General features: G+C 41.3%; 1 protein-coding gene across 2 annotated transcripts in view; it reads left to right on the plus strand.

The window, feature by feature from the left end:
- The first annotated feature begins 254 nt into the window (after positions 1-254).
- The window catches only part of Ccdc158 (coiled-coil domain containing 158), a 57265-nt gene continuing 38083 nt past the window's right edge, over positions 255-19436 (plus strand). For both annotated transcript variants that reach the window (XM_075944422.1, XM_075944421.1), the window contains exons 1-10: positions 255-387; positions 2014-2231; positions 5215-5324; positions 5684-6011; positions 6321-6397; positions 7723-7833; positions 9799-9913; positions 17349-17468; positions 18022-18219; positions 18396-18878. In XM_075944422.1, the coding sequence (XP_075800537.1) occupies positions 321-387; positions 2014-2231; positions 5215-5324; positions 5684-6011; positions 6321-6397; positions 7723-7833; positions 9799-9913; positions 17349-17468; positions 18022-18219; positions 18396-18878 (1827 nt within the window). In that variant the 5' untranslated portion in view covers positions 255-320. The remainder of the gene's footprint in view (positions 388-2013; positions 2232-5214; positions 5325-5683; positions 6012-6320; positions 6398-7722; positions 7834-9798; positions 9914-17348; positions 17469-18021; positions 18220-18395; positions 18879-19436) is intronic.

Genomic DNA, 19436 nt, shown 5'->3' on the forward strand with positions numbered 1-19436 from the left:
TACCTTGTTTTGTCTAGATGATCCTGTCCAGACAAAACAAATAAAACAAATAAAAACACCTTTGGTTCTAAAATCAAGTTTTAGAACAAAATTTGACTTGCATACTCATTTTATTTATGCATACTTTTGTATGCATAAATATTTTTCTGGAGGAAAAATTTCCAGAGCATTAAAACTCAGTTCCTGTTCACCTCTGAGCTTTTCCACATAACACTGTAATAAAACTGAATATTTTGTCTTTCAGAGACAAGAACTGAAGGATCCAAAGAGGGAGGCACTCACATTTCAAGATCTCTAAGAAGAGGTAGAAAATAGTTAGTATGGAATCAAAAGCTTGTGAATCAAACAATGAAGATCATCTATCAAGTGGCATCACAACCAATGGAGGTGTGTACCTTCTCTAAAGCGGAATGAGGGAAATGAGAAATAACGTGTCTTCATAATAACCCTCTCAGGGCCTGGTTTTTCTACCGCGCTGTTGTCTTCAGTTCTGTTTCTGAATTAGAGATTGCCCCACATTTTACTGAGCAGATCTGGCTTTAGCGTATGTTTCCATTGTCTTTTTGACGTATAAGTTGTTTCTGTGCTGACGTCCTCGAGTGTCAGCATCTCCTGCTGCCCCGCTAGTATCTTCACATGCTCGGTTTCCTCGTCACACTCAGCTCATGTCAGATTGCCTCTCCTCCTTGGGCGTATCATCGTTCTCCATCAAGATCCTAGGTGCACATCTTCTTGACCTCTAAAGTTTTTTGGTTTATTTACTTAATTTTTAAGCTTTACTTTATTTTATGTGTATGAGTGTTTTATCTGCAGATATGTTTGTGAACCATGTGTGTACTTGGTGCCCTCTGAGGTCAGAAGGGCATCAGATCCCCTGGAGTTAGAGATGGCTGGGAGTTACCATCTGGGTCCTGGGAATCAAACCTGGGTTGTCTGCAAGAGCAACAAGTGCTATCAGCTGCTGAGTCATCCCTCCAGCCCCATCCCATTCCTGTTCACACATCTTATTAGCAAGTGTTGGGCTTCTGTAACCCGTCTCTCACCTCAGCCCTCCTCTGTGTTATTGCTTTGGAGCTCCTGTTTTCCTGCCTACTTTCAAGTAGTGGCTACCAACCATGATCCATATCAATACACCCCACCCAGCCTTTTCAGGTCTAGACATTTAAATGCCTTAGATTCACATTTGCAAATTCTGATGGAGTAGGTTCGGAATGGGGCTTAGGCACAACTGTATTATTATTTTCAAGTTTCTGAAGTGATCCTGATATATTACAAAGATATTTACAACAGCTATTACAGATTCTGACATTTACTTCTAAATTACCGCTCTTCTGTCTGCATGTCCGGCCCATCACTTGCCAGTGTCCTTCTGTCTGCATGTCTGGCCCATCACTTGCCAGTGTCCTTCCCCTCTATTATTTGCATTCTCACTGGAATGTTCTAAAGCCTATCACTCTAACACCTCAGTTCAGGGGCGAGGCTGCTGGAAGATTGTGCTGTGAATCTCTCCCCAGGCTGCCACTTACCATCACAGTCTCCTATCACAGCAGGGTCCTGATGCCACTAAGGAATATTTCCTGTGGCCAGATCTCTTTCCAGTTCAAAACTATACCAAACTAGGTGAGATCCAAACTCCTTGGCATGGCTTCAAGGCCCTCACATCTGTATTCTCATCCTCATCCGTGGCAGCGGCTTTTCTTCTGCCTAGCACATCCCAGTGCTCTCAAGCCCACTGGCATTTAATACGGTGCTTCCACTCTGGAATGTCCTCTCATCTTCTCCAGACTGGTGCTCACTCATACATACTTCCAGACTTTTCAGGGTCACGTGCTCATCCTCTTCCCCAGCCTGTCCCTGCTCTGTGGCTCAGTCTGTCCTTCTCAGCACTCTTAACTGCCCTTTCACTTGCCTCTTTTGACCTTGTGTCCTTTAGGATTTGTTAAAGGAACCCCCTGCAATAATGTTTGCCACAAACTTGTTTAGTGAATAATTAATGAATTCTCTACTGTTTAGGTTCTTCAAGTCCATTTTTTGTGTCATCTGTTCGTGGTACAGTAACTGAAAATGCATCTTCAACTGTGACTTTAACACAAATGCCTTTTTTACCTAAATATGAAGTGGAACTTGATTCTCATAGGAAGGTCATCCCTTACCCTGGGAAAGAACACATCGAACGTGTTTTGGAAGAATATTCACATCAAGTTAAAGATTTGCAGAAAAGACTCAGTGAAGTGAGTTGCATTCCTTGCTAGCAGCTGGTACCATTAGGCCAAGGAGACATGTTGTCTTGAAATCAAATGTAACCCTCCTGAAAGAAAGCTTAGCTCAACAGAAAGAAACTTCTGTTTCTGTTGAGCTAATGAGAAGTTTACATATCATTTTCTTTCTGGTAATTATGTCTCAGTCTCATGATATAATTTTTCAGTGCTTCAAAATGTTATAGTTAATGACATTCATATGCTATTAATAATTGGGTTAGGCCTGCTGACCTACTATTGTGACACCTGGATTTTTTTTTTTTTTTTGCAAACAGTGGTAGAAAGTAGGATTTTACAAACACATACACACACAGAATGGTTAAATAGAATTTAGAAGGGTTGCTAAAATGTCAAGTGGACCTCATGTAGAATCAAACTGGGTATTGAGTTCCAGTGGTTTACTTTCTAAAAGTCAGACTTCTTACTGCCATACACAAGAGCTTCATGCTGTCCTTGTTCAGTACCCATTCTCTGTGTGTACCCTCTGTTCCAACAGAACTAAGCCACCTGATCATCCTGGGTGGACCTTGTCATTCTAGATTTCCATGCATCTCTACGTGACTGCTGCAAGACTCTTACTATCTTCATGCCTTCCCTTCTCTGAAGCCTTCCATCTAGACAGTACTGAGAGTGTTCTCTGTGCAAGTATTGTTTGTACTCTTTTGTACACCCTACTGTATCCATCAGTATGTTATTCTGCCTCATCAGACAGACAAAGACTTTAGGAGATGAACCTTAAATGTAAAAAATTATGTATCATTGCATTATACACATGGCATACGAAGATAAATAAGCCACAACTCTCAAAGGAGTTGATAGTTTCAGAGATGAACTGGTCATATAAACAAGTAGTGCTGTGACCTTTTGATAATACAACAACAAGACATAATAGAGACAGAGGACGTAGTAGTAGAGAAAGAAGCAAATTGGGCCAACAAGATGGCTTGGTGGGTAGAGGTGCTAATGCCCAAGCCTGACAGCCTGAGGATCCTACAAGGTGTCAGGAGAGAGTAGATTCCCAAGAGATGTCCTTCCACATGGGGGGGGGGGCGACAGGAGAGAGAGCGCCTTAATTTATTTTCTATGTCTGATTTATTCCTGTTAACTCCTGTAGAGTATGTTGCACTTGTTTCGTCATTGTATTCCTATGTAGCAGAAATGTGCTAGGTACCAGATATAAAGAGATGGAAAAGACACCATCCCTTCCTTGTAGTCCTGTGATTGAGATATTACAGAAGGAAATAATCCTGTCAGAGTTGTGCTGCAGGTGGGTTCACTGGTGATGCTGAAGCCACATGGAGCTTGGCGTTCCTTTCCTAACCTCACTTTGCAGCCTCTGACAGTACTGTCTCTAACCCTCTGATAGTGCTAGCCATATTAGCCTAGTGCAGTGGTCCTCAACCTTCCCAATGCTGTGACTCTTTAGTACAGTGCCTCGTGTTGTGGTGACCTCACTCTACTGCTAGCTGCTGCTGCTTCCTCCTTTCTTTATCTCCCTTTTTCTCCCTCCCTTTATCTTTCTGCCTTCTATTCTTTATTCTTCTTCCTTAAACAGGGTCTCATTGTAGCCCAGGCTTGCCTTAAATTTGGCCTCCCCTGCCTAGCTTCCCAACCTTTAGGAATTTAGGCATGTGCCTCTGGCCAGCCTTAGCATCCTGTTCTCATTTCTGTTTTGTTTGTTCGTTTGTTTTTAAAGTTATTAAAGTTTTTCAAGACAAGATTTCTGTGTGTAGCCCTGACTATCCTGGAACTCACTGTGTAGACCAGTCTAGTCTTGAACTCAGAGATCTTCCTGCCTCTACCTCCTGAGCACTGTGATTAAAAGCACGTACCACCACCACCCAACTTCCTATCCCTAATGGTTGTGATCTTTGTATACAGTACTAGACCTCTGCAAGCACAGGGTTAGTATTAGGTTAGAGTGAAATCTTATATTATCTTTGTTCCCTCCGGATCTTTTTTGTTTTTTGTTTTTTGTTTTTGTTTTTGTTTTTCGAGACAGGGTTTCTCTCTGGCTTTGGAGCCTGTCCTGGAACTAGCTCTGTAGACCAGGCTGGTCTCGAACTCACAGAGATCCGCCTGCCTCTGCCTCCCGAGTGCTGGGATTAAAGGCATGCGCCACCATCGCCTGGCCGGATCTTTTTTTTTTGTCTTCCTGTTTGCTTAATTTTAGTCTCTAGTTTTGTATTTTAGAATCTTCTCATTTTCAGTGGTTTTTGTTTTCTGTTAGAACTCAAAGATGAGGCAATAAAAACTGTTCATCCTACACTGGTCACCAACTGTTAGCTGGGAGATGCTTCAGTGCCTGGCTTTGGAAATATCTGCATTTTCCTGTAGTTGAACACCTTCAGAGTTTTATTTTTAATTAAAATTTATTTTTATTTTATACTTATAAATGTTTTGCCTGCATGTATGTATGTGCACCATGTGTGTGCAGTGCTCACAGAGGCCAAAAGGGGGCATCAGATTACCTGGAACTGAAGTTAAAGATAGTTGTCAGCTGCCATGTGACTGCTGGGACTCAAACCCTGGACCTCTGCAAGAGCAGCCAGTGCTCTTAAGCACAGAGCTTTCTCTCCAGTTCACCCTTATAGTCTTAGATAGCAGTAGCTGTTGCCAAGGATTTAGGTAGATTGAAGGCAAAGTTTGACTTTTCTGTATATATAATTTCAACCAGTTTTCCAGTTTTAAGGGACAAAACATTTTCCCATTTTCACTTTGGCTAGAATATTTATTTCAGAAAATGGACTAAGGCTAAGCCAGGGAACTTTGCTGATGTAGTCTAGTTATCTAGGTGAGAAATTATTCACTGGGCTCCGAACTTCAGCAGTGAGGGGTTTTTATATACATAACAATAAATAACACATAACCTTTGGGAAATTATTGCCTTCTATAGGAACTATGTTTTGATGGCTTAATATAAATATAGATTAATTTGTGTGAGTTTTTTTTCCAGAGCAATGAATTACACGAGAAACAGAAGTTTTACTTAAGACAGTCAGTCATTGATTTACAAACAAAACTTCAAGAAATGCAAATGGAGAGAGATGCCATGGCCGACATCAGGTTGGGATTTGTTACCTAAATTCCTCCTCCTCCATTAGTGCTAGAGATTGAACCCAGGGTCTGGGCAGGTTAGGCAAGTGTTCTGCCACTTAGATACGTTCCCAGCCCAGAAACTGTTCTCTGGCGTTATTCTTAGTGCTGGGTGCAGTCCCATATTCAATACATATAATCTCAGGACTTGGGTGGCTGAGATAGAAAGACTGCTGTGAGTTCAAGGCCAGCTTGGGCTCTGTAATTGAGTTCAAGGCCAGCCTGGGATGTATAACAAGATTCTGTATCAATTTTTTTACTCCTTGTAGTAAAATTGGGTGAAAGTGAGTTTTATTAATATTGTTTCTTTTCTCTCATTTGTTTCATAGACGAAGGGAGAGTCAGTCCCAGGAGGAGTTAAGAAGTCAGCTTCAAAATACAGTTCATGAGCTTGAAGCTGCCAAGTGCCTCAAGGAGGACATGCTGAAAGACAGCAGCACACAGATAGAGCAGCTAAGAAAAATGATGCTTAGCCACGAAGGTGTGCTTCAAGAAATCCGGTCAATATTAGTTGACTTTGAAGAAGCCTCAGGCAAGAAAATATGTGAACACGACAGCATGTCTACCATGCACTTCCGCAGCCTGGGCTCCACTATTAGTAAAATCCTAAGAGAATTAGACACAGAGATCTCTTATCTTAAAGGGAGGATATTTCCAGTAAGTGGTGAGAACACTACTTTATATTATAATGCATTGAGAGATAGCTTATACAATCCTTTAAATAAGCCAGGGTCTCATTTTCTGTTCTCTGAGATGATACACAATGCTCTCTCTTGACAGGAAACTAGCTCTTTTACCTGTACGGCTTGTAAGTATAGCAGAGAACAGTGCTGTGTGACACAGACACAGAACTCATTTTAGTGTTATTTCTACTTATATCTCTTGAAAGCATTCATTTTACAGAAACTGCATTTTCTAGGTTTAGAATTACCAGTACCCAAATTAATATCTCTATTTTAAAACCAGGTAGAGGATCAGCTTGAAACACTGAAATCTGAATCACAGAACAAAATAGAGCTATTACTTCAACAACATCAAGATCGGTAGGTGTCTGGTCGAGGCATAGAAATCACAGCAAAACTATCCCACTTATCTCTCTCCTGCAGTTCAAAAGTCTACAAACTCTGAGAGAACAAAAACATTTCCTTATCAACCCGTAGCAAACTTAGGTTAATTTTTTTCTGACAACTGTTGAAGCTATAAGGAAGGCTTCATTCAAGACTGTAGCACTGCAGGTTCCGCTACAGAGAGAAAAAATAAACTCAACTCCCAACACAATAAGGACAAGCGGAGATTTCTAACCAAGGGAGAAGGTGCGGGATTGGTGGGTGGAACATTATTCACAGAAGGTTGAAGTTTCCCACAAAAGATAGGCCATGGATATAGATTTTTAAGCTGAAGGATAAGCGACTTGATCACCTGTCAAGGATTGATCAGATAGCAAGAATGAGACTATTCTCACTGTGGTTGGCCTGGGTCAAAGACCAACCAGAGTGACCAAGTCAAGGCCTAGGAAGAACAGCCTCATTGGCCTAAGAGTGATCTGTCACATATCTGCTGATTAGCTAATATGAAGCATTTAATAGTCTGTGGCTTAGTGTAAATATTTGTAAGCTTGTATTCATAATGTGTTTTCTTGATAGGACCCTCCCCTAGGTCTCCCTGGAGATACCATATGACATATGGTACATACATTATTCATAATACTCAAAGGTGTTTGTTTTCTTTGAGAACAGGGTCTTATTGTTGCCCAGTCTTGCCTTGGATTCCTGCAATCTGGTGATCTTCCTGCTTCAGTTTCTCAATTACAGGACCAGAGGCACATACCATCGTCACCTTGCTTGGTTCTCAGAGTTTGATACTGAGAATTAGATTCTGAATTCTGAACCCTAGTTGGTTGTAAGAAAAGGCTTCTGGAGTTGTTATTAAAAGAGTAGAATGGCCAGGTGTGGTGGTGGCGCCTTTAGTCCCAGCACTCGGGAGACCTGGGCAGGCAGATCTCTGTGACTTTGAGGGTGGCCTGGTCTACATAGCAAGTTGCAGTACACCAGAGCTACATAATAAGAGAGACCTGGTCTCAAAAAGAAACAATTAAAGACAGAAAGAAAAAGGAGTAATGTTTACAAAACCAGGCATGGTGGCTTAGGTCTGTAATCCCAGCACTTAGGGGGCAGTGGCAGGAAGATTGCCTATAAATTCAAGACCAGTGAGGACTGCACAAAAGTCTGTTTCAGACAAACAAGTGGAAGAGTAACATGTAAAACTGAAACAAAATACTTAGCTTGAAGGTGTTTTTCAGCATTAACTTTGAGATGAGTTATAGGTAATAATTTCCTGTATCATAACAATCATTACATTCTTTCTGTAGGATTGAGCAGTTGATAAGTGAACATGAAATTGAAATAACAGGACTTACGGAGAAAGCCAGCAGTGCACGAAGCCAAGCCAATAGTATCCAGAGTCAACTGGAAATCATTCAGTATGTGTATACTACTGGTTTGAAACAGATGTCACTTAAAAACTATTATTTTAAGCTGGAGAGTTGGCTCAGCAGTTAAGAGTACTTGTTGCTCTTGCAGAGGACCTGGGTTTGAGTCCCAGTACTTACCTGGCAGCTCACTGCTGTTACATGTGATTCTGGTTCTTGTGCACACGGGGATGGGGGAGTATCTCTGTAGGCTTTGTGGCCAGCAGGAAAACGATCTGGGTGAGGGAAGAATGAAACTAAGCTCAGCCTTGCTTAGGTGCTGAGCCAAACTTCTAGAGTCTGACACTTGATTTATTTTAGCCGTATTTAAGCATGGCACAATTTTGGGAAAAGTTTTCCGATAGCAGTTAACTCAGTCCCATGAGTATAGCAGAGGTTAAGACATGTTTACATTGAGATTCTTACAAAGTACATCTGGCTTCTTTTACAAGAATGGATATTGTTGACTCAGAGATAGTGCCCAAGATTTAGAGTTTATAGGGAGCTTGACTAAGGTAAACATAATGCCTGTGAATGTTGGGATTGGCCTTGTCCTAAGATAACATAGAAGTCACTTAGGCTGTTATAAAATACAAGTGACATCTCTCATAAGGATGAATTTTAAGACCTAGAAGCAATGGTCAATATTTAGAGGGGGAAAGGTCCGGGATAAGCAAAACATAAATTCTGAGGGATATAGGTGGAGCCTGACTCATCAGACAACAAAGGATCACCAGGTTGTGGACTGCGTTCTTTCCCAGCATTCCAGGAGAACAGCAAACGTCTTTGAAGAGACAAGTATGCATGTTTAACTTTTCCTGACTTTTCCAGTGCTCATCTGTACATGCGAGAACTTTGCCCTCCACAAGTTCCAGGGGATCCAACACCCTTTTCTGACCACTGTGGGCACAAGGCATGCTCGTGGTGCACATACATACATGCTGGCAAAACTCATACATGTAAAATAATAATTTAACAACTATTGTTTTGACTCGTATGTTGTCCTAATATCTTTTTGAAATTGCTTGGTAACTGGGTCCATGAGAAAAGATAAAGCTTTTCCAGCACTTGAACAGAAAGATAACAGTAATATTTTTGTGTCACCATGTACAAAGTATTATTGCAAGTATTCAGGCTCCTGGGATTCACTGAGTTATTCATTCAAATGATAGTACAAAGAAAATATACCACACAAATATTATGAATACTTGTATATAAACAATTACATGTATATCTCTCTATATAATTATGTATGCATATATGAACACAATTAGAAAAGATCATATGTACAAGTAGATACATAATATATGCATATGAAATTTTATAATTTGAAATGATGCTTAAGACTATCATGTGTCAGTTAAATTAAACCTAAATCAAACTAAAGGTTTGTTGTATTTGTCTAAGTGTATGTGTACCTCTGTGTGCACATACAAGCACCTGTCTGTCATGTGGGGACCAGAAGAGGGCATCAGATTCTTTGGAGCTATAGTTCTAGCATTTTCAGAATGCCCAGTCTGTTATGTAGGTGTTGGAACCAAGACTCTAGTCCTCGTGGTTACATAACAAACACTCATAACCACTGAGCCATCTCTCTCTCCCCCAGTACAGACATTTTTAATAATATGCAAAAGTAGAGAGTAGTGTAATGAATACCTACATACATATGTATATCTTCACACACACACACACACCACCACCAGCAGCAGCAGCAGCAGCTATGACAATTAACATTTGTTTTTGGTGCTAGGAATTGAACAGAATTTGATATATAGCACATATACCTTATACCACTAAGCTCTGTCCCCAATCCTGAGCTAAAACTTTGAAGAAGCAAGTTTGCAAAAATGAAGAACAATTGCTCTGATACCGTATAAAGTAATTATTGATAGCATCTAAGAGCATGAGGAGCCCTTGAGGTACCACTTGTGTTCTTAGTTTGCTATTTGTTTTCATGCCCTTTTCAACCCTTCTTAGAGAACAAGCAAGGAACCAAAACTCCATGTATATGCGCCAGCTCAGTGACTTGGAGTCTACTGTTTCTCAGCTGCGTTCTGAACTGAGGGAAGCCAAGAGGATGTATGAAGATAAGGTAAGTGTAGACTTCACTTCCAAGGACTGTTTCACATACTAATCAATAATATAATGTTGATAATTGGAAAAGAATAAAAATAATTTCTAACTAAAAAGAGTACTTTTAAAATCAGTGTAAGTTGGTGTGAAAGCATGCTGTATTATCTATTAAGTTATAAATTATTATTTAGATTGTATCTTTGAATTCATAAAAAATTGAGAAATATTTTTCAAGTAAATTTCTAAAAAGTAAATTGAGTATCAGAGAATATAGCTCACTGGAAGAACACTTGTCTAGCATGCCCAAGGCTCTGGATTAATCCTCACTACCACAAAAATAAATTAAAGAATACGATTCTGTTATTCATTTTCATATAAGTCTTGGCTTTAGCAAATATTCAGTACCAACTGGTCTGTATATCTACCACCAATGTTTTGGGGACCTACAACTCATCAACTTCTAATCATTTTGTGGCTAGAAAACTAAAATTTAAGATTACCCAAAATAGTTAAAATAAAATTTAAGAACGTGAGTCTTCATCTTTTGGCATATAATTGCTCTTAAAAGCAGGTAATTGGCTGGGCGGTAGTGGCACACATCTTTAATCCCAGCATTCGGGAGACAGGGGCAGGTGGGCCAGCCTGGTCTACAGAGTGAGTTCCAGGACAGCCAGGGCTGTTACACAAAGAAACCTGGTCTTGAAAATCAAAAAAATAAATAAATAAATTTTAAAAAAATCAGATAATAATATTTTGGAGAGGCAGGGCTGGAGAGTGGCAGCCGCTGAGGACCCAAATACAATTCCCAGGACCCACGGCAGGTGTTCATAACTGCCCATAGCTCTAGGGACATCTAACATCGCCATGGGCTCCAGCACCCATGCAGACACACCCACTCATAGATACACACACATACATGTCATTAAAATTTGTTTTAATTAAAAATTTTGGTACTGTTTCTATTTTTTGGTTTTAAATAGCTAAAAAGAAGTTATTTCATATTATTATAAACCATTTGTTCAGAGCTTAAGATGTATTAAATTCAACCATTTGCAATCAGTGAAATTCCTAAACCAAAAACCAAAGCTGCTTTTCAGAGATGCCGTTCCTCATTCCCTGAGGAGGGTTGCTTGCGTTTGCCTCAGGTGCTCTCAGTCTCAGTGCTGTAGTTTGTGGAGGCTTGGAGGACAAATCCATCTCTAGTCCTCCCTTTAGAGAGTCTGGCAGAGGTAACTTAATATAGTTTTTGCCATCTTGTCTACTCAGTTTCCCATTCTTAGTTATTTGGAGTAGTGATTTAGAAGAGGTAGAAGGTGAGGCAGGTACTAGACCTTTTGTAAAATGAAAACAGTTCTGTTGGGTGGCAGTAGAAGAAGCCGGTCACTGTGTGGGCAGACTCAAACAAATAAGTAAACATTTATTTACTTTTCCATGGGCAGCAGTTTAATTCCCACTGTCCCTCCAGCTACCACATGAAGGTGCTATCTTCTTGGCTCAACCATGTAAATTAGATCTCTGCCTTTAACCTTGTAACGGGAGAAGGAAGATTTGCCATGGCTTCGTTAGAGTCAGCAGAGGAAACTAGCGTGAAACTGTAGAAGGTCAGGAATAGATAGGGTCCTCCACAGCAGTGTGAAACTGTAGGTCAGGAATAGATAGGGTCCTCCACAGCAGTGTGAAACTGTAGGTCAGGAATAGATAGGGTCCTCCACAGCAGTGTGAAACTGTAGGTCAGGAATAGATAGGGTCCTCCACAGCAGTGTGAAACTGTAGGTCAGGAATAGATAGGGTCCTCCACAGCAGTGTGAAACTGTGGAAGGTCAGGAATAGATAGGGTCCTCCACAGTGGTGTGAAACTGTGGAAGGTCAGGAATAGACAGGGTCCTCCACAGCGGTGTGAAACTGTGGAAGGTCAGGAATAGACAGGGTCCTCCACAGCAGTGTGAAACTGTGGAAGGTCAGGAATAGATAGGGTCCTTCACAGCAGTGTGAAACTGTGGAAGGTCAGGAATAGATAGGGTCCTTCACAGCAGTGTGAAACTGTGGAAGGTCAGGAATAGACAGGGTCCTCCACAGCAATGTGAAACTGTGGAAGGTCAGGAATAGACAGGGTCCTCCACAGCAATGTGAAACTGTGGAAGGTCAGGAATAGATAGGGTCCTCCACAGCAGTGTGAAACTGTGGAAGGTCAGGAATAGATAGGGTCCTCCACAGCAGTGTGAAACTGTGGAAGGTCAGGAATAGATAGGGTCCTCCACAGCAGTGTGAAACTGTGGAAGGTCAGGAATAGATAGGGTCCTCCACAGCAGTGTGAAACTGTGGAAGGTCAGGAATAGATAGGGTCCTCCACAGCAGTGTGAAACTGTGGAAGGTCAGGAATAGATAGGGTCCTCCACAGCGGTGTGAAACTGTGGAAGGTCAGGAATAGATAGGGTCCTCCACAGCAGTGTGAAACTGTGGAAGGTCAGGAATAGATAGGGTCCTCCACAGCGGTGTGAAACTGTGGAAGGTCAGGAATAGACAGGGTCCTCCACAGCAGGGTCCTTAAACTGTTGTCACTACGTTCAGTTACACACACTGCTGGGGCAACAGAACAGCATTTATCTCTAGTAAATGTGAGCTCATGTTTTCTCCTCTTCAGATTTGATTTGAGGATCATTCAACTGATCTTATGATTGACTAAGGGGTTGTAGTTTGAATACCATCCCTCCTTAACCCCTTGTAGAGCTCTTAGCCTTGGAGCAGCCCAGAGAGGCTCAGCTTTGTGTTCCAGTTTCTTTTCTTAGGACAGACTTTTCTCTTGATGATGATTGTCCACTCGCTTGTGGACAAACCCGTCCACAAAGGATGAGACCTCCCCTACAGATACCAGGGCAGAAGGGTGGTCGTGGCTTCAGTACTGGCTGGAAGCATACTCTTATAATCTGACAAAGTCACATAATTGTATTATGGTCCAATAAAACAGCTGCTATTCATGACTATTTAAGCCATTTTGAAAAGACAAATATTTATTGACATCAGACTCTGAAAAGTCACAGACTACTAAATCCAGCTCAGTTCTTCTGTGTTTACTTATATAATTTGAAATTACTATGGCTTTCCATTAGCTTGGAAAAATGATCTCTTCATAAACTTCATCCAGTTTATAAGGAGGACAGCCAGCACATGGGAGGCTGATTTAGGAGATCACACATTCAAGGCTTGCTTTAGCTACATTGTGAGGCCCTATCTCCAAAAAGGGAAAGGGACATATCAGTCTTGATCTAGACTGTTGAAATGTTGATAAAATATATTATAGTGAACCTAAGAGATGGATCTAATGGTGCTTAACTAGGCTCTCAAGAGGAAGCAGCTCCTGCTGCCTTAGAGAATACATGTTAATATGGAGTTGAATACACTTCAGCCTGAAGTTTTACTAATACTTGATGTAACTGAGCAACAAAGATTAAGCAAGTTAACAAGGATTTGCTTTGGAGGGATATGGTCTAGTGTGAAATGTCTTGTCAGGGAAAGTTGGCTGCAGGGTTTAAAAGCATATGCTTGTGTGTATTTTGTTTCATTTTCATATATTGTGACTTCACATTGCTAAAAACTTAAAATCCATATTCATCTTCATTGTTTCAGTGCAGATTTCAGTATATAATGTTCAAAAACCAAAGGGGAAGTCAACAAAGTTAATACCTATTGATTGGGATAGAGCTCAGTTGGGGGAGGGCCTGCTTAGCGTACTTAAAGCCCTGTTTCCATCCCAGCACCAGGGTCCTTGTGCACATGCCTGAAATCCCAGTAATCGGGAAGTAAGGGCAGGGCAACCAGACATTCAAGGTTATCCTTGGCTACACAGTGAGTTTAAGACCAGCTGGGGTACACGAGACATGCCTTAAAAACAAAGGTTTTTTTTTGTTTTTTTTTTTTTTGACTGAATGAAACTTTTCTACCTAGGGTGTGTAAATTCAGAAAAAATCCTTTATGGAGGGCAATTCTTTTCAGGTTAACAAAAAGTATTTCATAATGGTGAAAATAGAAATTGTATTTTAAAGAAAATCTTAGATGTAGCTTTTTCAAGTTGATCAGAGTATTGAACTATAATGCTGTCTTCTATTCTTTTTTTCCCTTTTAGGAGAACCTCCAGAATTCCCCTTTACGAATTCGGACCAGTAGAAGCTGTCATTATTGGCTCTGTAGATTTGGCTTTACTCTTAACTTTCGCTTTTTGACAACAAAAATATATCATTATATTGATTCTAAGTTTATTCTATTTTGAAAGTAGCTGGGGCTGGATTTCCTAGTCCGCTGTGAAGATTTAGTAGCACTGACTGAGCTGTCCACTATGCTGGAAGAGCCTGCAAAGGCTTCCCAGAGTTCTGTGCAGCTTCATGCTGAGGCACAGCGACCTCCTTGGGCCACACCTGTGTCTTTTTGAGCACAGAATCAAAGCAAAAGCACCACCAAAAAAATAAGTAAATAAATAAAGCGCAGATCCAATATGATTTGATACGATTGGCCAATACCCCTAAAATCAGTGAAATTAGAACGAAACCCTTGTACTGATTTGTTTGGATCCAAACCAAAAGTCTGTCCATGGATGGTGAAAGGGAAACCAGCGCTGCTGTGTGAAAGGAAAAGAGAAAACCTTTACTCTAGTCAGATGTCAGTGCCTCCTGGACATTTCAAAGGCTTCCGTGCAGTGTTCTCTTTTTGTAGCTGTTGGTACCAGCTCAGCTGCTACTTCAGTGGTTTTCCCTTTCACTGTCCATTTCTTTACTTTTGATGGATTGATTCATACAGATGTTTGTACTCTAAAAAGTGAAAGGTAAAAGCAGAGCTATAGCAGCTGAGTCAGTACTGACAACTCCAAAACTAGGTTTCCTGCGGGGTCGGGGGACTTGTGATCTGGGCAGACAGAAACGCTGTGCTCTTCCCTCCCCGCTCCTCTCCTAGTCTCCGTCTCAGATAGTATTGTCCAGTCTGGTACTGTGAGAGAGCCGCCTGCTTTTCTTTTGCAGTAAAAACAGACCTACTTTTAAAGAACATAAACAATAGTTCTTGCTCAAGGATGGAGACGGCTTGTGCCAAGCTAGGAGTAGGAAGTGCTTGCTCCACTCATGACAATTCAGAATACTTTTAAAATATTACGCCTGTAGCAAAATTGAGGCAGGATGCAGGACCTTGACCAGAACCCCGTGCAGCCTAGCTGATCCCGCCAGGCCAGCAGAATTGCTGTGAGCGTAGTAAAACGCTGTGGTTCCCATCTCTGTTTGCTTCACTCCCCAGTGTGCCCACTCAGGCTTTCCCAATAATAACAGGACTGAAAAGATTACATTAACTGATAATTCATTTTCTCAGAAGTTACTTATATTACAGAGGTTAAATTTTCATGTTTTCTTGATGTGTATGCCTCCAAAGAGCATAAGAATGAAGCATTTTTTGTTTTCATTTTCTTATTGTTTTTGCTTGTCTTTCATCATTAGTAGTGGTAGTAGTAGTAGCACTAGGGCTCAAGTCTAGCAGGTACTCTTCCACTGAGCTATATCTCCAGTCCAAAAGTACTTCTTAAGCCTGGGGTGGCGGTGTAGTGCTGTTGGGTAATCCATTGATTCCTGTGAAATAGTTTTTAATGTGCAATTTACAATCAAATATAATCTAGTATTTCATGTGTACTTAATTCTTGTGAGAATGCCTTGTAACATTATCAAATATAATTAGTCAGAGTCTAAAACTTTATATACTTAATTCTTATGAAATACTTTTTAATATATAACATAATTACATAAAGCCAACTTAAACATATATCCAATGTAAATGTCTAAATTTATGTCCTCAGCCCTGTAGGCACTGATACTATATTATAGATGAGTGCATAACTGTATGATATTTCTGTATTAGTACTTTCTTAAGTCATTGATGTGTACATGTGAATAGATACAGAAGCCCTACACATTTATGCTTATTATTTGTCAAGAAGATGGTTAAATATGTGTATATGTGTATATATATATAATGTGATTATTGATTATCTATTGGTTTAATAAATGAAGAGTTTTAAATGAATTTTCCAAGTAAAAATAAAAAGTTATTAAGAAAATGTTTGTCTTGGTCATATGTTTTTCAGTTAAGAAGGTTTGATCACATCCAAACTAAGTTTTAATCTTGACCAAACTTTTCAAGCCTGTTGACTATACCTTAGAAAAACGAAGAAATGTGTTGCATTTCTGCCAATATGAAATCTTTTGAATCCTAGAAGGTGGATAATAAAATACCATAGTTATAGGTGGGGTTTCATTGCATAACACTAAGCATTAACATGTTCTTATGGCCGGGTGGTGGTGGCTCACGCCTTTAATCCCAGCACTTGAGAGGCAGAGGCAGGCGGATCTCTGTGAGTTCGAGGCCAGCCTGGTCTAGAAGAGCTAGTTCCAGGACAGGAACCAAAAAAGCTACGGAGAAACCCTGTCTCGAAAATTAAAAAAACAAAAACAAAAAAAACATGTTCTTATGAAAGAGTTTATTAACTGAGTCTTGATATTGTGTGGCTCAGCTCAGATGAAAGCCCGAAGTCTCCATGGTCTGAGGTCCGCACTCAGCCCATGTTGAGGGCGCAGGAACATTTGCAGTACTGGAACAGCCCAGGTCCTCCTGTGGGCCTGCTGCATGCTGAGCTTGTGCAAGGAAAGGGTGTTGTCCCGTGTGCTGTTATTGGTGCAGTGAGCTGAATTTCTCTATTCAGACAAGTTAGCAGTCCTGACCAAGGAAAAAATATATTCTTTAAAATTGATTCTCGTTCCTTTTTATAGTTGAAGAGAGTAAAGTTTTGAATTATATTTCCCTAATGTTAAACATTGCTATTCACTCATTGTATAGAATCTGCCACCATAATGGCACAGGTGCACTGTCATGACCCATTCTTTTGTATTCAGTGTCTTCTCTAGACTCTGATGTTTTTATATTTATTTATTTATTTATTGGTGTTTGGTGTTTTTTCAAGACATGGTCTCATTGTGTAGCCTTGGCTGTCCTAGAACTACGTAGACCAGGCTGACTGGCCTCAGCTCACAGATCCACTTGCCTCTGTCTCCCAGTGCTGGGATTAAAGGTGCTGCTCCACTATGCCCAGCTGAGACCGATATTCTAAAGCAAGACAGCTCTTCTCAGTATTGCAAAGTTCATTTGTTTGGGGTCTACAATACATTATTTATGCCACCAGAGACTCTTTGAATTACAGAGCGTATCTCCCCAGAAGATACCTTCTGAGGAGGAAAAGCAGAAGCACAGAGTGCTGTACCCAGAGTGCTCCACTTTGACTAATCCTATGGAGATGTTAAGGTTGGGAAAGTGCAAACGCCTCTCAGATCTATGAGCTTCGCCTCTCAGCGCCGTCTGCTAGCATAGGCTTGTTTTCAGATGCCGCTGACTGACCTGGGCTGCGTTTGTCTGATTTGGGGCTTTTCTTCCAGATAGAAGAGCTGGAGAAGCAGTTAGTCCTTGCCAATTCAGAGCTCACCGAGGCACGCACAGAGCGGGACCAGTTCAGTCAGGAGTCAGGAAATCTGGATGACCAACTCCAAAAGCTGTTGGTGAGATCATGCTCTATAATCTGAGATTTGGGGTCTGGGAACATTTTGAATACATTTCACAAACCAATTTATGTTTAAAATTACAGATTTTTACAAAATATTGTGCATACACATGGGATATCATTCTATGTACTTTAAATATTTTATATAAGATACCTACCTGTGTCTTTTTCTTTAGGCGTGGCTGTTACATGTTAGATAAAGTAGGTCGTCAAGTAGCCACGCTCTTTCAGTTAGAACTGCCGTCTACTAAATTCAGGTTGCGGTGTGTTCATTTTGAACCAAAATGACATTCAGAACACAAAATCTGCACCTCCTGCATGCAGAGATTACAGGTGTGAGATGTCACTCCTAAACCAGCTAAAATGTTTGAGCAAAATATCAGTATATTTTTCTAGGAAATAATCAATTTTAGTCAGCTGTTGAAAAGCAGTTCTTTTCTGTAACCAAAGACGCCTCAAATCACATAACTCCAAGACCGTGTAAGGCAAATGGAAGAATTTGTTTTGGCTGTGACGGTGGCGGGAGAAAGAGCGCTCCTCGCTTCTTTTAGGCAGACCTACACAAGAGGGAGAAGGAGCTGAGTCTGGAGAAGGAGCAGAACAAGCGCCTGTGGGACCGAGACACCGGCAACAGCATCACCATCGACCACCTGCGGCGGGAGCTAGACGACAGGAACATGGAGGTGCAGCGGCTGGAGGCCCTGCTCAAGGCCATGAAGAGCGAGTGTCAGGGCCAGATGGAGCGGCAGGTGAGCATGCAAGCTGTGTCATTGCCAGGTGGCCTCGTCCGTGATGAAAAATGTCCTTTGTGCCTAATGTTCTGACAGCAAAAATGGTTTAAGTTAGGCTTTCTGGACTATCCAGGGCAGGGTTTCACACTGAGTTAACTTACCTCCCCCTTCATCATGAAACTGCTTTCCTGCAGATGGCAGCCATTCAGGGGAAGAACGAGAGCCTGGAGAAAGTGTCCTCCCTCACTGCACAGCTCGAGTCCACCAAGGAGATGCTGCGCAAGGTGGTGGAAGAGTTGACGGCCAAGAAGATGACTCTGGAGAGCTCTGAAAGGACGGTGTCCGACCTGACAGCTTCCCTCCAGGAGAAGGAACGAGCCATCGAGGCCACCAATGCAGAGATCACCAAGCTCCGCTCACGGGTGGACTTGAAGTTACAGGAGCTTCAACACCTGAAGAATGAGGGGGACCACCTGAGAAATGTGCAGACCGAGTGTGAGGCGCTTAAGCTCCAGATGGCGGAAAAGGACAAGGTCATCGAGATCTTGCGGCAGCAGATTGAGAACATGACGCAGCTGGTTGGCCAGCACGGGCGGACCGCTGGTGCGATGCAGGTGGAAAAGGCCCAGCTGGAGAAAGAGATCAATGACCGGAAGTTGGAACTGCAGGAGTTTAAGGTCTGAGCGGGGATTTGGGTAGCCTAGCTGCCGAATTTTCTATTTTCCAAGTAGCAATAATCTAATAATATATTGAGAATAACTGAAATTACTCTTGATGTTTGTGGGGCCCCTAAGATAGAAAGTATCTGAGTTGCTGTATGTAAGTTTTTGAGAAAAATTTCTACTTTCACTCTCTAAAAGGAAAGTGTGGCTCCAAAATGGTTGAGGACCATGGGTACAAAAGGAAACTAGCAAGGACCCCTGTCTGAAATGTTCCCTGAGCTCACAGTTTGAGGTATTTTTCACAGAGCAAAGTTTGACCTCAAACTCGTAATTGCTATATAACATTGAACTGTTTACTGACACTTGGTGTGTGTCTATGAAAAAACCACAAGCAAACAGAAAAGTACAACTTTAGTGGACTATTGTGAGGCTTGGCTAAGAAAATATACGTCAACTAGCCTGGCCCATGTAAATGTCAGCTTCTTTGCCCGCTGTGTTGTACCGCTCAACTGTGTGCCTGGCACCCAGAGGATTGAAATAACGAGTCTCCTCACTGCATGGGCAAACGTGTGC

Source organism: Microtus pennsylvanicus, chromosome 12 (assembly GCF_037038515.1).
Source record: "Microtus pennsylvanicus isolate mMicPen1 chromosome 12, mMicPen1.hap1, whole genome shotgun sequence".
NCBI classification, from domain to species: Eukaryota; Metazoa; Chordata; class Mammalia; order Rodentia; family Cricetidae; genus Microtus; species Microtus pennsylvanicus.